The sequence below is a fragment of the Macaca nemestrina genome, chromosome 15 (assembly GCF_043159975.1).
Source record: "Macaca nemestrina isolate mMacNem1 chromosome 15, mMacNem.hap1, whole genome shotgun sequence".
NCBI classification, from domain to species: domain Eukaryota; kingdom Metazoa; phylum Chordata; class Mammalia; order Primates; family Cercopithecidae; genus Macaca; species Macaca nemestrina.
The window spans coordinates 109,603,068-109,621,042 of record NC_092139.1 but is presented as its reverse complement, the minus strand read 5'-3'; the positions used below and the strand labels follow the sequence as shown (position 1 = coordinate 109,621,042).

General features: G+C 60.3%; 2 protein-coding genes across 3 annotated transcripts in view; one reads left to right on the top strand and one right to left on the bottom strand.

Annotated features, from left to right (window-relative positions):
- The first annotated feature begins 633 nt into the window (after window positions 1-633).
- LOC105464362 (shisa family member 8) lies at window positions 634-6,223 on the top strand. Of its 2 annotated transcripts, none has more exons than XM_011712192.3 (4): window positions 634-1,601; window positions 4,422-4,555; window positions 4,921-5,352; window positions 5,607-6,223. In XM_011712192.3, the coding sequence occupies exons 1-4, from the start codon at window positions 1,072-1,074 to the stop codon at window positions 5,990-5,992; spliced, it is 1,482 nt and encodes a 493-aa protein (XP_011710494.2). In that variant the 5' UTR covers window positions 634-1,071; the 3' UTR covers window positions 5,993-6,223. The 2 variants fall into 2 exon arrangements, with proteins under 2 accessions (XP_011710494.2, XP_024643289.2); XM_024787521.2 differs by having other exon boundaries at window positions 1,057-1,601; window positions 5,041-5,352.
- Window positions 6,224-8,359: 2,136 nt separating this feature from the next.
- LOC105464363 (sterol regulatory element binding transcription factor 2) overlaps window positions 8,360-17,975 on the bottom strand; it is an 83,013-nt gene continuing 73,397 nt past the window's right edge. The window contains exons 15-19 of the mRNA XM_011712194.2: window positions 17,528-17,660; window positions 15,506-15,674; window positions 12,554-12,739; window positions 10,659-10,770; window positions 8,360-10,212 (exon numbers count right to left, since the gene is read on the bottom strand). Coding sequence (XP_011710496.2) covers window positions 9,992-10,212; window positions 10,659-10,770; window positions 12,554-12,739; window positions 15,506-15,674; window positions 17,528-17,660 — 821 coding nt within the window. The 3' untranslated portion in view covers window positions 8,360-9,991. The remainder of the gene's footprint in view (window positions 10,213-10,658; window positions 10,771-12,553; window positions 12,740-15,505; window positions 15,675-17,527; window positions 17,661-17,975) is intronic.

Sequence of the window (17,975 nt, the reverse complement as noted above, 5' to 3'; positions counted from 1 at the left end):
CCTCTTCCAGGCTTTCCTTTTCCAGGGCAGGGGCGAGCCCAATCCCCCTCTCCTCACACCTGGGGAGGGAGCAGATCGCGGAAGTGCATCAGCCAGGCTGTGCCCATCGACGAGGGGATGGGGACATCCCTGGACCCCAGTCCAGCATTCGAGAGGTTCTGGAACTGGGCTTGCGCCGCGGGGTAAATCCTTGGCCCTCTGAAGCGGCGCTGCCAGGGGAAGTCCTTCCCATTTGACAGGTGGGAAAATAGAGGCGCCGAGAGGGGAAGGGGCTCTTCTTATGTTATGATCAGAACGGACAGAGAGGACGGGAAGGAGGTGAGAGGCTGGTCCTGCTCGTCCCAGGGCAATTCCGGGCTGCTTTGACCTCCGCGCCTGTAAGGTACAGGTTTCCCCACCTGTAAGACAGGAATGCTCTAGTCGCGGGCCCTAGAGCTGATTCCCTTCGAGCGCCCAGTTCCGAGGAATGTTTCGGCGCAGTCTTTGGAGGGGGGTCCCCTGTGGGACCCCCCCCAGCTGCGCGGGCCCTGCTGCCCCCCTCGCCCCTCGCGGCAGCCGCGCTCCTCCCCTGGCTCTGCCTCCCTCCCGCCCTCCCTCCTCTCCCTCCCCCGCCCGCCCGAGCCCGCGCCGAGCCCGAGCGGGAGCCGGAGCCGGAGCCGGAGCCAGAGCGCGGGCGGTACGGAGCAGGCGGCGGGAAGGTAGCGGAGTCGGGCGACCCGCGGCCCCGGCGCGGCCTCCACTAGGGCCAAGACCTGCACACCTGCCGGACCGGGGAGAAGCCGGGGGCCGCGCGCAGGCGAGGACCCGCTGCCCCGCCCGGGGAAGATCCCAGGACGCGGACGGGGCAGCTCGGGTCCGAGGTGAACCTGGGCGGAGGACGCGCCCACCGGAGGTGCAGCCTCGGAGCCCCAGACCCAGCCCACTCGGGGCTGGGGTCCCCAGAGGAGGCGGACAGCCGAGGCGGCGTGAGCCGGGAGCCAGCGCGATCCCTGAGGAAGCGGAGGAGCCGAGTCGGAGGGAGCCGCGGCGCCCGGCCATGCACCGGGCGCAGTAGCGGGAGGCGCGGGCCCGATGGCGCGGGCCGGGGCGCGGGGACTGCTCGGCGGCCGCCTTCCGCCCGGGCTCCGGCTCGCGCTCGCGCTTCAGCTCGCGTTGCTCCTGGCGCGGCCGCCGTCGGGCCGCGCGGGGGCCCCGGAGGCGCAGGGTCCTGCGACGCCGGGCACTACAGCCCCGGCGGGGGGCGACCGCTGCCGCGGTTACTACGACGTGATGGGTCAGTGGGACCCGCCCTTCAACTGCAGCTCCGGCGCCTACAGCTTCTGCTGCGGCACGTGCGGCTACCGCTTCTGCTGCCACGACGGGCCGCGGCGCCTCGACCAGAGCCGCTGCTCCAACTACGACACGCCGGCCTGGGTCCAGACAGGCCGGCCGCCCGCCCGCGCCCGCGACACCGCAGCGCCCCGGGACCCGGGCCGCGAGCGCAGCCACACGGCCGTCTACGCGGTGTGCGGCGTCGCCGCGCTGCTGGTGCTGGCCGGCATCGGGGCGCGCCTGGGCCTGGAGAGGGCGCACAGCCCGCGCGCGCGGCGCACCGTAACCAGGTGAGCGCGCGCCTCCCATGGACCCCCGCCCGCTCCTCGGACTGCTCTCCCTGCTGGCTGATCCTTTCCGCCTCTCTCGAAGCGCTGGTCCTCCCAGCAGGCCCCTTCTCTGGGTTTTCCTGTTTCCGTCTCCCCCCGCTCCCCCGCTCCCCAGTTCATCAGGGAGACACCGGACACCGCCCTGACTTCCCTTGACCTTCCGCCCGCCCGTGCTGGGCGCCGCACCGCCTTTCCCTGCTCAAGTAGCCTCTGGAGGGCGGGGAGGCTTGAGGGGGGCAGGTAGCCTTGGACAGAGAGCACCGGGTCACTGTCCAGGGTAAGGGGCGCCGCTGGCCAGGAGGGTGACCGGGCGTCTTGGGCACAGGGAAAGGAAGGGGCGCTTGGCTCTCTGGGTGCCCATCTCCTGCTTCTCCCCACTCTTCCCTCCCCTTTTCCACCTCCCACCTCTCCCCTGCCCCCATAGCTGCGACTCAGGGCTGCCCTTCCCTCCTTGGGTTTCAGAGGCCTCCCCCCACTCACCCCATGCCACAGCTCCCAGGTGAAGGTCAGGGCTCCCTCTGCGTAGAAGGGGGACTCTGGAACACAGTCGTGTGTTGCTGAGGCCAGGACAGGTGCTTGCTGCATTCTGAGCTTTGTGTGAAGTGGGCACTACAGGGTCCAGGTCCCCTTCCTCGGTTGGAACAAGGACTCTGGGACTCTATATGTCCTGACCCTGAAACTCCCACCCACATGCCACACGTGGCACTCACATGCCCCCAGGAACCCCCATGCCCTGGGGCCTGTGCCCTCATCCACCAGGTCCCAGCACCCTTTGGGTCTGTGGGCGGCTGACACCGAATATGACAGGCTGGTATTTAGAAGTGACCATAGAGAAGCCTTCATGCCCTAGTGGGCCAGATGTGGACGCTTCCCCCTCCTGGGCCTCAGAGGCAGGGAGTGAGGGCTTCCTTGGCACTCCAGCACCCCTCGCTCCCCAAACCACAGTGCCCACTTTCTCCCAGAGAGCTATAGGGTGAAGCTCGGGCTGGCACCCTGGCCTCTACCCTCAGCTCCTGCACTGCCTTCAGGAGGTGAAGCCTCCTGGCCTGGCTTCTGGATGCTGCAGGGGTAGGGGCTGGGCTGCCCAAATTTGGGGGCCCTTCATTATGGGTTAGGGTAGCACGGAAGAGGCCTGGGTATGTCTTTGACAGGGGCGGGGAAAAAGGAACTGAGGGCCATGATGGTGAGGGGTGACTGCGGCAGCCCAGCTGACATGTTCATCCTGAACTCCCTGCACCTGCTGGGGATGGGACAGCAGGTTTGGTGATGCCTCAGGAAGGCGGCGCCCACCCATGCTGTGCTGTGTGGTGTAGGCCAGTCCCTTCTCCTTTCTGGGCTTCAGGCTCCCATGGCCCCTGACTCCCTTTTCTCTGCTGGGGAGACCTGGAATGGAGCATAGGCTCGTGTGTGGGTATGTCCTGAGTCCCTGCCCTCCCCTTGATTCTCACCCTTCATTCTGCTGTGTTGGGGCTGAAGGCCAGGGAAGGCTTCTCAGAGGGCTTGGGTGGGGGGCATCTGGAAAGAGTTTGTGCAAAGGCCCAAAAGCGTGGAGGTTACTCAGCTGTCGGGGAGAGAGGAGCTGGCGGTGCTTGCCCAGAGATGAGACCACAGAGGTGAGCCGCTGGGGGTGGGCAGGGCAGGAAGGTCAGCCCAGGCAGGTACTAGGATGATTTCAGACCCTGCCACCAAACCTGAAGCCAAACCTTGGCCATCCCTGGTGTCCTGCCTCCTGAATGCCCTTCACAAATCAGCCATTTGAGGCTCCAGCCCCAGAAGCAGAGTCAGGCTGAGTAGGAGAAAATCATGGGTTCCGGGTTCTGAAGGCAGCTGGGCTGCACAGACACTGTCACATCACAGCTGGGTGGGGGCTGGGTGATGGGTCCAGGGAGGTGGCTGCCCAAGCCTGTGGGTCCTGGGCTGCCACCAGGGGGTCTCCCAGCATCCCCTTTCCCTCATCCATCTATCCTTCATGCCTGGGATGGCAGCTTTATCCCAGGTCCCAGCAGAAGCCACAGCTGCAGGGGCAGTTACGCAGGCAGGTAAATAAGGCATCCTGGGCCGGTGCGGTGGCTCACACTTGTAATCCCAGCACTTTGGGATTACAAGTAGACGCTGCAGCCCGACTATGCCAAGGAGGCCGAGACTGGAGGAGTTGGAGACCAGCCTGGCCAGCATGGTGAAACTCCATCTCTAATAAAAATACAAAACTTAGCCAGGTGTGGTGGCAGGCACCTTATAATCCCAACTACTCGGGAAGCTGAGACTGGAGAATTGCTGAACTGGGGAGTTGGAGGTTGCAGTGAACCGAGATTGCACCATTGCACTCCAGTCTGGGCAACAGAGCGAGACTCTGCTTCAAAAATAAATAAATAAATAAAAAATAAATAAATAGAGGATTCCTGGAGGAGGCCGCTAATGGGGTCTGAAGAATGAGTAGCAGTTTTTTTGGGAGGAGAGGCAGGAAAGCAGAGAAAGCTTGCATTGGGAGGGGAGGCTCACCTGGGGAAGGTTCCGGAGAGTGGCCTCCAGGGAGGGGAGGGGAGGGGAGCCTCATTAGAGTTTCCTGACCTGCTCTGGGAAGCAGGGGTCTTGGGGCCACAGGTGAGGCTGGCAGATACTGCCTGGGAGGGGAAGCTCGTGTGTGATTTCGAGCACTGGAGAGGAAGGCCTGGAGAGGCTGAAAGAACTGCCCAGGGCCACACGGTGAGACGGTGATGGCGGGGGCTGGCTTTTGATGAGGTAGGAGACTGAGAGGGTCACCTCTGACCGCTGTCCCTGCAGGGCGCTGACGGAGCTTCTGAAGCAGCCGGGCCCCCAGGAGCCATTGCCTCCCAGCCTGGGCCCGCCCCTGGGTGGCTGTGTCCAGGTGCAGATGGGGGACGGCCTCCCCCGGGGCTCCCCCCACAACAGCTCAGGTGAGTCGGTGGCGGGCGGGGCTGAGCACGCGGAGGGGCGTGAGAGGCTGAGAGGGGGTCCCTCGGCTGGGGCGTGGAGGCTTCCCGGGTGGAAATGAGCCGCGGCCTCTGCGGCTGAGGGGCCCGACCGGCCAGCCAGCTCCCAGGGATGGAGAGAGACCCCCCACGGGTCCTGTGGCCTCGAGACTGGGGTACTGTGATGTGTGAGGAAGGTTCCAGATGCAGGATTTGCTGGCCGGGCCTGTGATCTGAGGCTCCGGCTCCGGAGCCTCCCCCTGGGTCTCTCGAGAGGCAGGCAGGCTTGGCAGCCCCCACGCCCCGTCTGGGTTCTGTTCCTCAGACATCCCCCATCTCGGCGGGAGCAGGTCCCAGGACTCCGCGCCTGGCTCGAGCGTCGCCTCCAGGCGAGCCGTTCATGAGGGTGGCACCCCCCGGGCTGGCTGCCGCCGCCGCTGCGCGTGACTCGGAGCCAGGCCCTGTTCCAGGCGCTGGAGGCTGCCGCGAAGACAGGCTTGGCTCGCAGCCTCGCCGGGAGAACGGTCCCCCAGGTTCTCACCGAACGGCCTCAGGGAGAGGGCTGCGGAGAGGTGACAGCGAGGGCGGAGTAACCCGGGGTATCGGGCCGAGCCGCGTCTCACTCCTCGCTCCAGACAAGAAGCGCCTCAACAAGGCGCCCCTGGGGTCAGCCGCCCTGGGACCCCCGCGCGGCCCGCGGCTGCAGGGTGGCTGCAGCTTGACACTGCAGCCCGACTACGCCAAGTACGCCACGTTCAAGGCAGCCGCGCTGAAGGCCGCAGGTGAGTGGCGGGTGCGGGCGGCGCCAGGGCACCCGGGCGCAATAGCTCCGGGACTTCGAGGCGCAGGGCCCCAGCTCCCAGCGCCAAATTCCCAGTTTCGCGCGCCCGCCGCTCGGCCAATCGGCTCCCGCGCCCCAGCGGGCCCCGCCCCCGGCCCGCCCCGGCCCCGGCCCGGTCTCCAGCCAGGACCCCTTGTCTGGTCCGGAGCTTGGGTGCTCGGCGCGGCATGACTCTTCCCTGCCCTGTCCCCGCAGAGGCCGGCCCGCGGGACTTCTGCCAGCGTTTTCCCGCCCTCGAGCCGTCCCCGCGGCAAACCCAGGCGGGGGCCCCGCGTCCCGCCCCGGACTTGCCTGCGCCCCTGGACGCCTGCCCCTGGGCCCCACCGGGCTACGCGCCCCCTGCTGCGCGGGGCCCCTATGCCGCCTGGACAGCCGGTCGCCCGGCCCGGACCGCCCCGCTCCGCCACCCGACGGCTCAGGCCTTCCAGGTACCTCGGCGGCCCGGTCACGCGGCCCGGCGCCAGTTCAGCGTGGAGAAGATGCCCGAGACCTTCAGCCCGCACCCCCCCGGCCTTTACCGCAGCGCGGGCCGCGGGTCCCGGTACCTAAGGACCAACAGCAAGACCGAGGTCACCGTGTGAAGCAGGGCCGCGGTCCCCTCGAGGCATGGGCTGGGGCCCTCGTCTGCCCGTTGGAGCCCCAGGCCACAGGGAGAGGAGCGCCGGCCTTAAGGTCAGCTCTTCTGTCTGCCTCAACGGCACTGGTGTCTTGGAGCCCGCAGGCGGTGGGTTCGTCTTGTACATATGCCCTTTTTTGTGGTTCCTGCCCCCGAGAATAAAGACGCCTCAGCGTGGCTGCGAGGCAGCATTGGTCATTGACTGGACAGATGGCAGTGCAGGTAGAGGGCACACGAGTGCAAAGGGTGGAGGACTGCTCCAGTGCGCTGGCCGGAGCCAGGGGGAAGTGGCCGGAGAGGGTGGCCAGGGTTGAATGTCAGGGCTAATGCCCACGCCAGTGAGAGCCCTGGGAGAGGGAAAAGTTTGACTTCAGTCATGCAAAGGCCCAGGCACAGGAGAGAGGGCTGTTGGGCCAGAGACCCAGTTGGGGGTCCATACCCTGTACTGAAGAGGAGGACCCTCCAGCCGCCACTCTGCGGCTTGAGTTAGCTGAACCTGGCTGATGCTCACTGACCATTGGCTGTGGGCCGGCCCCTGGCCTGCAGGTCGCTTGGCCAGATTGGCCCCGGGCAACCCCCCTTAATGGGTGTGGGCTGTGTGGACATCTGGTGCTCCGGTTGGGGGCGCCTCCTCCCAGGAGCTTCTCTGAAGGAAATGGGGGAAAAGCTGGAGCAGGGGCCCTGGCAGTGCCCCTTCGGGAGGGCTTGCGGCACCTGGCTGTGGCCCAGAGCACTGCTAGCAGCCTGCGTGCACCATCCACAGAGCTCCTCTGTGCCAGGTAACGCTGGGGAGGCTGGGGGCCAGGGCTGTGGCTGGTTAAGGTGTGTGACCTCAGCAAAGCCACCCAGACGGGTCTGTTTCCCTCCCGAGTACCTGAAGTGTGGTGTACTGTTTCAAGAACAATGGCCACCATTTGTTGGCCTTTCTCATGAAATTCACAAGAGCCTCAAGGGAGGTGTGTCTTTACAGAGGAGGAAATTCGGGTTTTGAGACCTAAGTAGCTTGCCCAAGGTCACCCAGCAGACTCCCAGGTTAGGACCCTCCTGGATTGCTGTGAATCGGCTGGAATGGCAAGGAACAGGCAGTTTGGCTGGGAGGGAGGGTTCCCTGTTCCCAGGGTATATATAAACAGTCTGGATCTTTCCTTCTGCTGGCTGGGCTGCCCCGAGGCCCCAGAACCCACCAGGCCTGGTCTCCGCTCCTGCCACTTGAAGGGTCCCTCCCTGTCCCTTTAGGCTGTTAAGGAAACCAAGGCCTAGAAGCACCAGGACAGAGCCCTGGGCCCACGGTCCTGCCCCAGTCCCACAGCTGTGCAGAGCTGGAGGAGGAGGGTGGGGGCTGAGTCATGATGCCTACACAGAATCACAAAGGAATCTGGTTCCTTCTCACCCCACCTCCCATCCCCTGCCCCCCAACACATGACACACCCCGTGGCTGGGCTGTGCTGCGTGGGCAATCCCCCCTGCCCATTCTCAGTCCCTAGGGCCCCGGATCTCCATCCCAGTGGAGCCAGGCCCAGGCTGTGGGCAGTGGCCATCCCTGAAAATGATGGAGCCATGCACGGGACCAGCAACTGGGCCTCACCGGGCTGTTCTGCTCCTCAGGGCAGTGTAGCCTGCTGTGACTACCCTTCAGAGAAGGACGTGGCTCATAGCTGAAGAGATTCAGCCCCATGCTCAGTCCCATCCTGACTCCTCTTGTGACGAGGCCCATCCCAGGCTGTGGTCCTCCCCCTGGTGTGGCTTACGCCAAGCCTGGCCTCACCAGCCACACAAGACACTTGCTGTAAACTTGCATCCCATCACTCAGTCCTGGCACACAAGCCTGTGGAGCTGCAGTTCATGGCTGGGCTTGGCTTCCCAATTCTGCACAAGTGGAAGTGGAGACTGAGGCCAGGTCCTGCCCAAGGTGACCCAGCTGGGAAGCACGGGACCTGGACTTGGATCTGACTTGTGGGCCAGTGAGCCTCCTGGCTCAGAGGGTCATTGCCTTTAGGGAGGGAGAAACTAAAGAGCAGCTTACCCAGTGGGGGAGATGGTCAGCACCCCAAATCTGTCAGCCAGCCAGCATTACATCCAGGGAACAAGCTGGAACCTGGATACAGTGACCTGTGACCCCTGAAGTGCCACCCACAGCCCTTTTATCCCAGGCTGGAGGGTGTGCCAGGCACCACACAGAAGGTGGGCAAGGGAGGCCCATTAGACTGAGGCCAGGGGCCCTCTCAGCAGTTGGGGGGCTGCCCTCAGTCCCTGGCCCACTGCCTGCCAAGTCACGCAGCCCCTTGGCTGGACACCACAGCAGTCGCACTACAGACCCTCACACACCTTGTGCTGGGTGGTACCAATCTGTGTTTATTGAATAACCTATGTCTGGGACACGGTGACTGATTGAACATCAAAGAAGCCATAGGTGTATCCCCCTTTTCAGTGAAAAACCACCCTCTCCCACCCCCAAACAACAGTGAGAAAAGGCACAGGACATACACACGACACGCAGGTGGGCAGGGTCCATAAATTACAGTGAGAGTAGGGGAGGGGCAGGAGAAAAAGCAAGCAGGTGGGGTCCAAGCACACCCCAGGGACAACATTCCAGCCTGCAACGAGGTGGCCCTGTTGTGAGCACCCACCAGTCTGTGCTGGGGCACCTGCCCATCCTCTGCTACAACCAGCCTGAGGACGAGGCACAGGGAGGCAGGACCCTTGTCACTCAGGAGGCCCTGGGAGAAACAGTCTCTGGGAGGTGCTGCACCAGGGGGTCCAGAAAAGTAGGACTTTTTCTCCTAGGACACACATCAAGGCAGGGGACCTCATTCCTAGTGCCCACCATAGGCAACCCTCTGCCCACTCTGAAAAGAAGGGCTTGCCGCTGGGGAGGGATTAGGGGTTGGTCCTTGCCGCCCTGGTTTATTTTTGGGTCAAGAATTAGTGATAAAAATATACAGATATGCAACTTACCATGGGGTTACTTCCTGATAAACCCATCATAAACGAAAATATCATAAGTAAAAAATTCATTTAATACCCCAACAGACCAACTGTAAAGTTGAAACATGGTTGAAGTTGAACCATTGTTAAGTTGGGGACAGTCTGTACTGTGGAAGTGGGAGCTGGGGTAGGGGAGGAGGGAACCTAGAAGCCATGCTGAAGGCACCTGGTCCCCAGTCCCAATGGGTGGCTTCATTTCTCCCAGCTCCCTGGGCCCAACCTGAGCTTGGGCTGACATCCTAGGAGGCGGGGAGTGGGAAGGAACAGGACAATTAAATAAGATACCATTTATTTTTTTAAAAAATTAAAAAATGCTGACATTATTTCATCCATCTGCAGGCCTACCCCCTGCCTCCCACCAGCCTCCCAGGGCTGGGCCCCCTCCTCCCCTGGCTGTCCTGTGTAATAAAAGGAAAAACAATGAGCAGGCTCAGCCAGCCACAGGGGAGGGAACGTAGACCCAGGGAGAGAATCAAGACGCTACAGCAACTCAGCCTCGCATCATGGCAAACCCAAGCACACTGGTAGAAAACATTGGTATAAAAAGGAGGGAGGGCATGCCGGGCACGGGCCTGAGGGCAACTGCTCCCTGGTGCTCAGAGACTGCTGTCTCCCAGAGGAAGCCTGATAAAAACTGAGGAAGCAAAAAGGAGAGAGTAGGGTTCAGGAGAGAGAAACTCAGGAAGGCTGGAGGCAGGGGCTTGGCAGCTTGGGAGCTCCCCCTGCTGCTATCAAGTCAGAGCTGCCCAGTTTCTGCCCTGCTACCTTTCCTCTTATGCCCACCAGGCCCTGGACCATGGGCATCTAGTGACAGCAGCTTTAAGGGGCTCTGCCCAGGGGCCTGCTGGCCTGAGGTGGCCCAGAAGCCTCGGCAGGTGACAGCTAAGATGACAAGGCTCCTCCCCACCTCTCGCAGCGGGAGGATGCTGGGGGAGAGAGGAGCCGAGAGAGAAGTGGAGGGGTGGGCTGAGCCTGGTGGTCAGGAGGCGGCAATAGCAGTGCCACCACCCAGCTTGACAATCATCTGCTGGCAGTCGTTGCAGGAGCGCCGGTCACCCACCTTCTCCAGGGTGCGGGCAGCCTCGGCCAGTAGCACTGCCCGCTGGCCCGGGGAGGAGAGGAAGGAGAGGGGCAGGTGGCGGCAGGCCAGCAGGATGGCGGTGGCCCGCTCTCGCTGGCCAGGCCAGGCATCCACCTCTCCTGTGGGAAGGAGATGTGTGTCAGAACCGAGAGTCTGCCATGAAGCCGGTGCTGTTCCTTGGCGTTACCTGGACTCATTCACTGAACACTGACACCCATCCTGGGAGGTGGGGTCTGCTGCCCCACCCAATCCATGGAAAAGAAGTGGATTTGTCCAGCCTCTCACAGCCAGCCCATGGTGGGACTGAGATGGACCCACATGACCTGGCTCGATGCGTGCGCCTGTGTGGGGACGCCACCCCAACCCTCCTTCCCTGAGCAGAGCATGACCCATGACCACCCCAACCCCTGCAGCCCACCAAGGGCGGCCCCAGGCTTCTTTCATTCTCAGGCGAGGTGTGCTGGGCACCGCTGCCAGGTGTGGGAGTTGGGCTGGCCCCTTCCCTCCTCTCTTCCCAGGGGTTAGGGCCCAGCCCAGCCTGTGAGCTGGGGAGTGGTGGACTCACCGTGCTTGGCGCTCTGTGTGGTGCGCCGCCGCAGGCTGTGTTCCAGCAGCTGGTGGGTGCGGGTGGGGCTGGCTCCTGCCATCAGGCGCACAGTCGCTTCGTGCAGGAACACCTGGGGAGGCGCCAGGGTGACATCCCTCATACCCCTGGTCCCCACCTGTCTATGCCCAGGGTAGTTCTCCCTGAGCCATCTCGCCTGCCACCTGATAACATCCCTTCCCACACCAACTTGCCTTGCTCACCCCTGAAAAGTGAACTTTGTTGTCCCCTACTCTGACCGTGAGCCAGGCTGGAAACCTGGCTGAACAGCAGGAGCAGGACGAGAGGCGAGAGGCGAGAGAGGCAAAAGGCCTGCTTTTCCCAACTGGTGACAAGAAAGCCCTGGATGTACCTTGTGGGGCTGGCAGACAAGTGTCCTGGGTGAAGCCCCAAGGCCCTGGAGGCTGCTTCAAGTTTGACAAAAGGACAGGTGTGACAGGGACAGAGGGGTGAGGAGGGACAGTTGGGCTGGTACCAGAGAGGTTTGGTATCCTCTTTCTGTATCTTTAGAAAAGAACAGAGTCTAGAGGTGTGCAGGTAAAGTCTGCAGCGCTTAGGTATGAGCCACTGGTGGGTGAAGGGCAAGGCCGAGGTCTGCCATTTCTTAAAATCTCAAGCTCTTTTTGATGCCTTTATATCTCAGTCTTCAGGGAGGGTCTTCAGTGCTGCCAAGTGGATTCTGGTCCTGGTAGGCAATGGGGAGCCACTGATGGGCTCTCAGCAGGGAGAAGCAGAATGGAAATGGTATTTAAGAGGAGGCCTTTGGACCAGACGAGGTGGCTCACACCTGTAATCCCAGCACTTTGGGAGGTGGAGGCAGGAGGATAGCTTGAGGCTAGGGGTTTGAGACCAGCCTGGGGCACACAGCAAGACCCCATCTAATTAAAAAAAAAAAAAAAAAAAAAAGGCCATTGTTGCCAGCCATGCTGTAAGCAGACCGGAGGGCTGACCAGAGGGGGCTCCAGGAGGCAGGGGTACCACCCCAGGCCTTGGGGTACATGCCTTCTTTTCCATAGTAAGGAATGGCTCTCTGATGATACTGTCTGCTGTGTCTGTCTTGGCTCGCTGCACACAGCGGCCCAGTGCAACCGTGTGGGTCCCACAGAACCTCAGGGTGATGGGTGTGGGGGCTGAATATCAGGCTCCACGGCAGCAGCCTCGCTCTGAGGCCGTCTCCTTCCAGCCCAGCCTGTGCCCCCTCAATGACACTTCTGAGTCATCTCACACAAATTTTTAGAAAAAAATACAGGTACAAATATGTTGAATAAATTATGTAGCAATAAAAATAAACAAAAATGGAAATGGCTGGAGCCCGGCAAGCTCAGTCATAGGCCTTTCCTCTGACTTAGTTCAGATCATGTGGCCACTGCCAAGAGGATGTTACCCAGCAGCAGAACCGAAGCCTCTACTTACTATGAAAAAGAGAGTGAATTTCCCTTTAAGTGCGGTTCTAGAGAAATTGTCACTTTGCCAACAGTTATGAAAGTCAAAGCGGAGCTTGGGACCGGGCCAGGAGCCCTGACTTGCCGCCATTGCCCTCAGAGCCCTCCCACTCAGCATGTGCCTGGGGAGGCACAGCTCCCTGCTGGCCCCTGTCTGTGGCGGCAAAGTGTGGCCTGCTCCCTGCTGAGCTCCGGGGCCAGGCACACAGCAGGCACTCAACCAACGTGTGCTGAACACAGGGACACATGGCGCCTAGCCCAGTGTTGGGCATGAGCCAAGCAGGTGCTCGACAGGTCACCAGGCTGACCTCAGAGGGCCAACTCCACCACCATGCGCTGGTGCCCATGCTGGGTTCTGGGCTCAGGCCCCACAGGCTCCAATCTGCCCTGCCCCACCAGCCAGCTGGGCCTCACCTTGCGGTACGCTGGGCGGAAGCTGTGTGCCAGCCTGCGCAGGCTGCCCAGGTCCCGCTGGAAGCCCGCCAGTTCAGCGCCTGATGCATGGTAGGTCTCTCCCACAGCCTGGCTGGCACTGGCCTGCTTTTGCCAGAGCGTTGTCCGTAGCGACAGTAGCAGGTCACAGGTGAGCAGCTGGACCACCTGTGGGATCAGCCACGAGAAAGGGGGAACAGGTGACTGGCCCATCCCTGAGGCAAGGATCCCAGCACCTACCAGGCTTCCCCCAAGACCAACACTCAGCAGCTCTGGGAGGAAGTGGAGAGCCCCAGAGCCTGGTGAACTCCGCAGGACGTGAGGGAACAGCTCAGGGGAGAACCAGTCCCTTCCACGGCCCCAGGAGGTGGGAGACAAGCCCTCTCCATTCTGCAGGTGAGAAAGCAAGGCTCTGACAGGGACAGCAGCTTGTATAAGGGACACAGCACAGGCAGGTGGCAGGGGCAAAAATCAAACCCAGGTTCTCCCACCCCATGGGAGCTCCACCATGGCTGGCTAGGAGGCTGAGATACCCACTAGGTGCCAAGGAAAAGCCTGAAGTGGCAACAGAGCTTGGAGATGGGGCTGGGGGAAGGAGGAGGAGGAGGGGGAGAGGAAGACAGGTGTCTCAGAAGACAACCACAGAATGGTTTAGTGCTTGGGGACTAGGCTGACTGACCTGGCTCTGCCACTTACTAGCTACATGACCCTGGCATAGGACTTAGTCTCTCTGAGTCTGTTTCTTCATCCAAAAAAATGGAAATGACACCACCACAGGGCTGCTGTGTCATATGAGAAGGTACTGCATGTGGGCCATGTATACTCTCCGCCCACTACCTACGGGGCTAGGCTGCCCACCTGGCTTGCAATGGCACACCAGCACGACACCAAGCAGTGAGGAGCAGCGAGTCCTTGTTGAGATGGGCCGCAAGTAGCCCGCCGGTCCAGATGAACTCCCTCAGGCCAAGCCTCATCTCACCTAGCCCTGGCTTTCCTCCTTCCCAAGACACTGGGCCTGGGTAAGACCCTGCCCTGTCCCGGCACGAGACCTTGATCCTTGCCTACACTGTTTTCTGGCTGTTGTGTGCTTCAAGGGGACGTGGATAAGGATCCCTCTCCTCAAACAAAACCTGGCGCTTCTAAGCTGTGCATGCTGCAGGAGTGCCTGTGGACACGGAGGCAGCAAGCCTATGGCTGGATTCTGCCCTCTGAGGGCCATCAGGCTGCATGGGCTCGTCTTCTAAGCTCACTCTCCTACCACAGAGCTGCTATCAAGGAACCCCGGTCCAAAGGGTGGCTGCAAGCCTCTCATTCCCCAAACTGAGCCTGTACTGTTTGGTTCTCTCATGAAGATAAATATGGAAGAGACTAATGGAAAGCCCGAAAGAGAAGCTGAGATGTGGCTCGCCATCTGCCTTTGGTCTTGGCAGCCCAGGGCATTTGCCCCCCACCCCGTATTTTTTGTTTTTTTTTTGTTTTTGTTTTTTGAGACGGAGTCTCGCTCTGTCGCCCAGGCTGGAGTGCAGTGGCGCGATCTCGGCTCACTGCAAGCTCCGCCTCCTGGGTTTACGCCATTCTCCTGCCTCAGCCTCCTGAGTAGCTGGGACTACAGGCGCCCGCCACCGCGCCCGGCTAATTTTTTGTATTTTTAGTAGAGACGGGGTTTCACCATGGTCTCGATCTCCTGACCTTGTGATCCGCCCGCCTCGGCCTCCCAAAGTGCTGGGATTACAGGCGTGAGCCACCGCGCCCGGCCCCGTATTTTTTAAAAGATGGAGTCTCGCTCTGTTACCTAGGCTGGAGTGCAGTGGCACGATCTTGGCTCACCGCAACCTCTACCTCCCGGGTTCAAGCAATTCTTCTGCCTCAGCCTCCTGAGTAGCTGGGATTACAGATATATGCCACCACATCTGGTTAATTTTTGTATTTTTAGTACAAAAGGGGTTTCACCATGTTGGCCAGGCTGGTCTCGGAACTCCTGACCTCAGGTATCTGCCCACCTCAGCTTCCCAAAGTGCTGGGATTACAGGTGTGAGCCACCGCGCCCAGCCAGTTGGGGCCTTTTCTGCACACTGCCTGTCCCTATAGGGGCTGGCACGCTGTCCTGGGTTCTTCCCAGTGCCCAGGTCCACTGACAATATCTAGCTTGAAGTACTAGCCTAGCCAGCTGAGACCAAACCCCAGGGAGTGGCTGAGAATCTGAATCTCTAGGACTCTCCCTGTCCCTCCTACTGTGGAGTTAAGGACATGTTCCTCAGGAGACCAGGTGATGCTCCACTTCCAGCTGGGTGCCCTCCTCTGTTTCCTGGGATGGCTGTGACTTAGGTCCCAACAGTGGCAGCAGTGCCCTCTATCAGGATCCCCTCCCCCAAGTGATCGGGCCTTCGGTCAGGGCACGATGGGCAGGCTCTCGAGGGCCAGGCAGGCCTCTGTAATGCACTGTGGAAACATTGCATGGGTACCACCAGAACATGCAATGCAACTACAATGCACCGCAGCTGCCCGCCAGGAGGTGTACAGCCAGCCAGGGAGGTGCCCAGGGTGGTCTTCGGCTCTGTTTGTGTGCCCAAGGGGGCAGGGGTCCACTCCAAGGCTGCCTGCAGAGGCCTGGGAAGTCATGCAAACTGCTGGAGCAAATGCAGGGTGAAACCCTGGACAGCTGGGGTGTACCTGGATTTACAGAGGCTATGGGCCAGCAGGACCTGGGACTCTGGGAGCCTAAGAAAGGTGCAGGTAGAAACACGCTTGCCTCAGAGGCTGAAAAGGCAGTCCACCTAGGCCAATAGGCTGTAACTTTTTTTGAAAGGGGGCTGCTGTCCTGGTTTCTCTGTCTCTTGGATGGCCCCACTTTCGGGGTCAGCATGAGGTGAGTGGGAGTGTTCTCATAAACCAGTGCAGAGCACCTCCCCCAGGGCCAGCTCAGGCCCCACTCACGTGGTTGAGGGCAGGGTCAGAGGTGGTCCCGCTGACGTTGAGGCTGCTCCATAGGTGGCCGCTGGCCCTCTCGCAATGGCAGAAGGAACTCTGCTGCCCATCTGCTTTCCCAGGGAGTGAAGCATGCATGGCTCTGCAGGCATGGAAGACGGCCTTCACCAGGGGGCTCCTGCAGCAGTGATAGGGAGTCGAGAGGCAGGTCGCTATGTGTTACCCGCGTGACAGGCAGAGGGGCCCAAGCCAGTGACCGCCACGCCCCACACTGATATGACATGTGCATCTACTGAATGCAGTGCTGCCACTATGGCTCCAGACCTGAAATGCCAGCCCTGAGCTAGGGTGAGCGCCACACCCTGTAGCACCTTCATTCAATGCTGGAAGTCAGAGACACAGGATTCACCATCACGTCTGCTGCTAAGAAGCCACCCAAGATAAGTCATTCCAACATGTGTGCCTCAGTTTCCTTACCTATAAACTGGCCACAATAAGATGTTGTACCCGTTCTTTAAGGGACCACCCTCCCAGATATGTGGTATTAAACTCTCTGGAGAAACTTAGCTTCTTTCTGTAGAGCACACTGGGAGTGGAAGGGGAGGCTAGGGATGGAGGAGGGTATCATAGCATCCTAGTCCCTGAAGAGCAGAGGGACCCAGGCGTAAGTGAATCCAGGAGGCACCAGTGCCTGCAGGGGTGTTTTGGCTGTCCATGGCAGCTCTGCTGCTCAGGAGTGAGATGACTTTGGACAACTTACCTGCTGAGCCTCAGTGTCCTCAGGCAGATTGACTGGGGGAGACACACATACAGGTGGAATGCTACACAGGGCTGGGTGCTTACCTAGTTAAGAGTGCTTAAAAATGGGGCTACTTCAATGCAATTAGGATGTCACATCTACTTCAGGGAACACAGGACTTTAAGTCTGTGTATACTCGCTCTTCTAAGCAACTTCCTGTGCGCTGGTTAAGAGTCTGCTTGATAGGAAATGCTACAGCCTTGGCTCTAAGGCTAGGACCTCGTGGGGCCTTTCTGTCCTGGAGCATTTTACAGTTTCTCTTAGAACACTCAGATCCAGGGCCGGGCACGGTGGCTCAAGCCTGTAATCCCAGCACTTTGGGAGGCCGAGACGGGCGGATCACGAGGTCAGGAGATCGAGACCATCCTGGCGAACACGGTGAAACCCCGTCTCTACTAAAAAATACAAAAAACTAGCCGGGCGAGGTGGCGGGCGCCTGTAGTCCCAGCTACTCGGGAGGCTGAGGCAGGAGAATGGCGTAAACCCGGGAGGCGGAGCTTGCAGTGAGCCGAGATCGCGCCACTGCACTCCAGCATGGGCGACAGAGCCAGACTCCGTCTCAAAAAAAAAAAAAAAAAAAAAGAACACTCAGATCCAATTAGAAACAGCTGGGGAGTCAGCAGGCAGGGCTGCCCATCACTAAGTGCTGAATGCCCCCAAGATGCAGACATGAATCTCCAAAGAGGAATGTCAAAAGCTCTCTGGTTATGCCATGTGCTAAAGGTTATTTTAGTTACAGGACAAGGTTGCCAGGGTTGATGGTGGGGCTGGAGGTGGCTGGAAGGAAAGTGGGTAAAATGCTGGCACACAGGGGCAGGATGCTCCAGTGCACATGAGTTTTGGGGGCAACGGTGGCCTCTCTGCACTGATTGTGAACCACCAATGCCTGCCTCCACCACGAAGCTTCTGAAGATGCTGGGAGCCACAGTGCTCTTGTCTCTTCTTTTCAGCCTGTGGCGTCATGAAGGCTGCAGGGAGGAGGACCTGGAGGCAGTGCTGACAGCTGCTGGGACAACTGTCGTGTTGTGCAGAGCAGGACACTTGCACAGAGGACCTGCTGGGCCAAACTGAGTTCTCCATGGTGCCCTCACCCTCGACTTTTCTAGCCACCCACCTGTCATGCAGTCCTGACCCTTCACCCCAACGTGCCCACCCAGTCCAGCTTGCTCCTGCTAACTCAAATAAGATTCCCCTGGAGAGAAGCAAGTGAGTGGCCAAGGAGGGTTACGCACTCTGTCACTTCCAGGGCCTTGGGGATGCGTTCTACTTTGGTAAAATGAGAGCGTACAGCTGCATCGTCTCCCTGGAGCCAGCTGATGGCCACAGTGATTGCAGACGTCCACCACCGACAGATGATGTCTGGACCTAGAGGGGAACAGCACCAAACGTACTCCAACACCCACAGAAATGAGACCTGTGGCGCTCAGAGGCTGCTACACTTCCTTCCTAGGAGGTGGGTAACATCTTTGCCTGCTGGGAACGGGCCAATAGCCTCTGGGCTCCCACACCCAGGACTCGGGGGGAGGGGAATAAACCAGCGCAATCATGCAAAGTGTTTGGCAATATGTGTCAAGAGCCTTAAAAATGTTCACTCCTGGCTGGGTGCGGTGGTTCATGTCTGTAATCCCAGCATTTTGGGAGGCTGAGGCAGGTGGATCACCTGAGGTCAGGAGTTTGAGA

What these genes read in the sequence shown, in the direction of transcription:
- LOC105464362 (XM_011712192.3), top strand. Translation starts at nt 1,072, where the DNA reads ATGGCGCGGGCCGGGGCGCGGGGACTGCTCGGCGGCCGCCTTCCGCCC. An exon ending in GCGCGGCGCACCGTAACCAG is followed by an intron (nt 1,602 to 4,421) that starts GTGAGCGCGCGC and finishes CTGTCCCTGCAG; the next exon opens with GGCGCTGACGGAGCTTCTGA. An exon ending in AGCCGCGCTGAAGGCCGCAG is followed by an intron (nt 5,353 to 5,606) that starts GTGAGTGGCGGG and finishes CTGTCCCCGCAG; the next exon opens with AGGCCGGCCCGCGGGACTTC.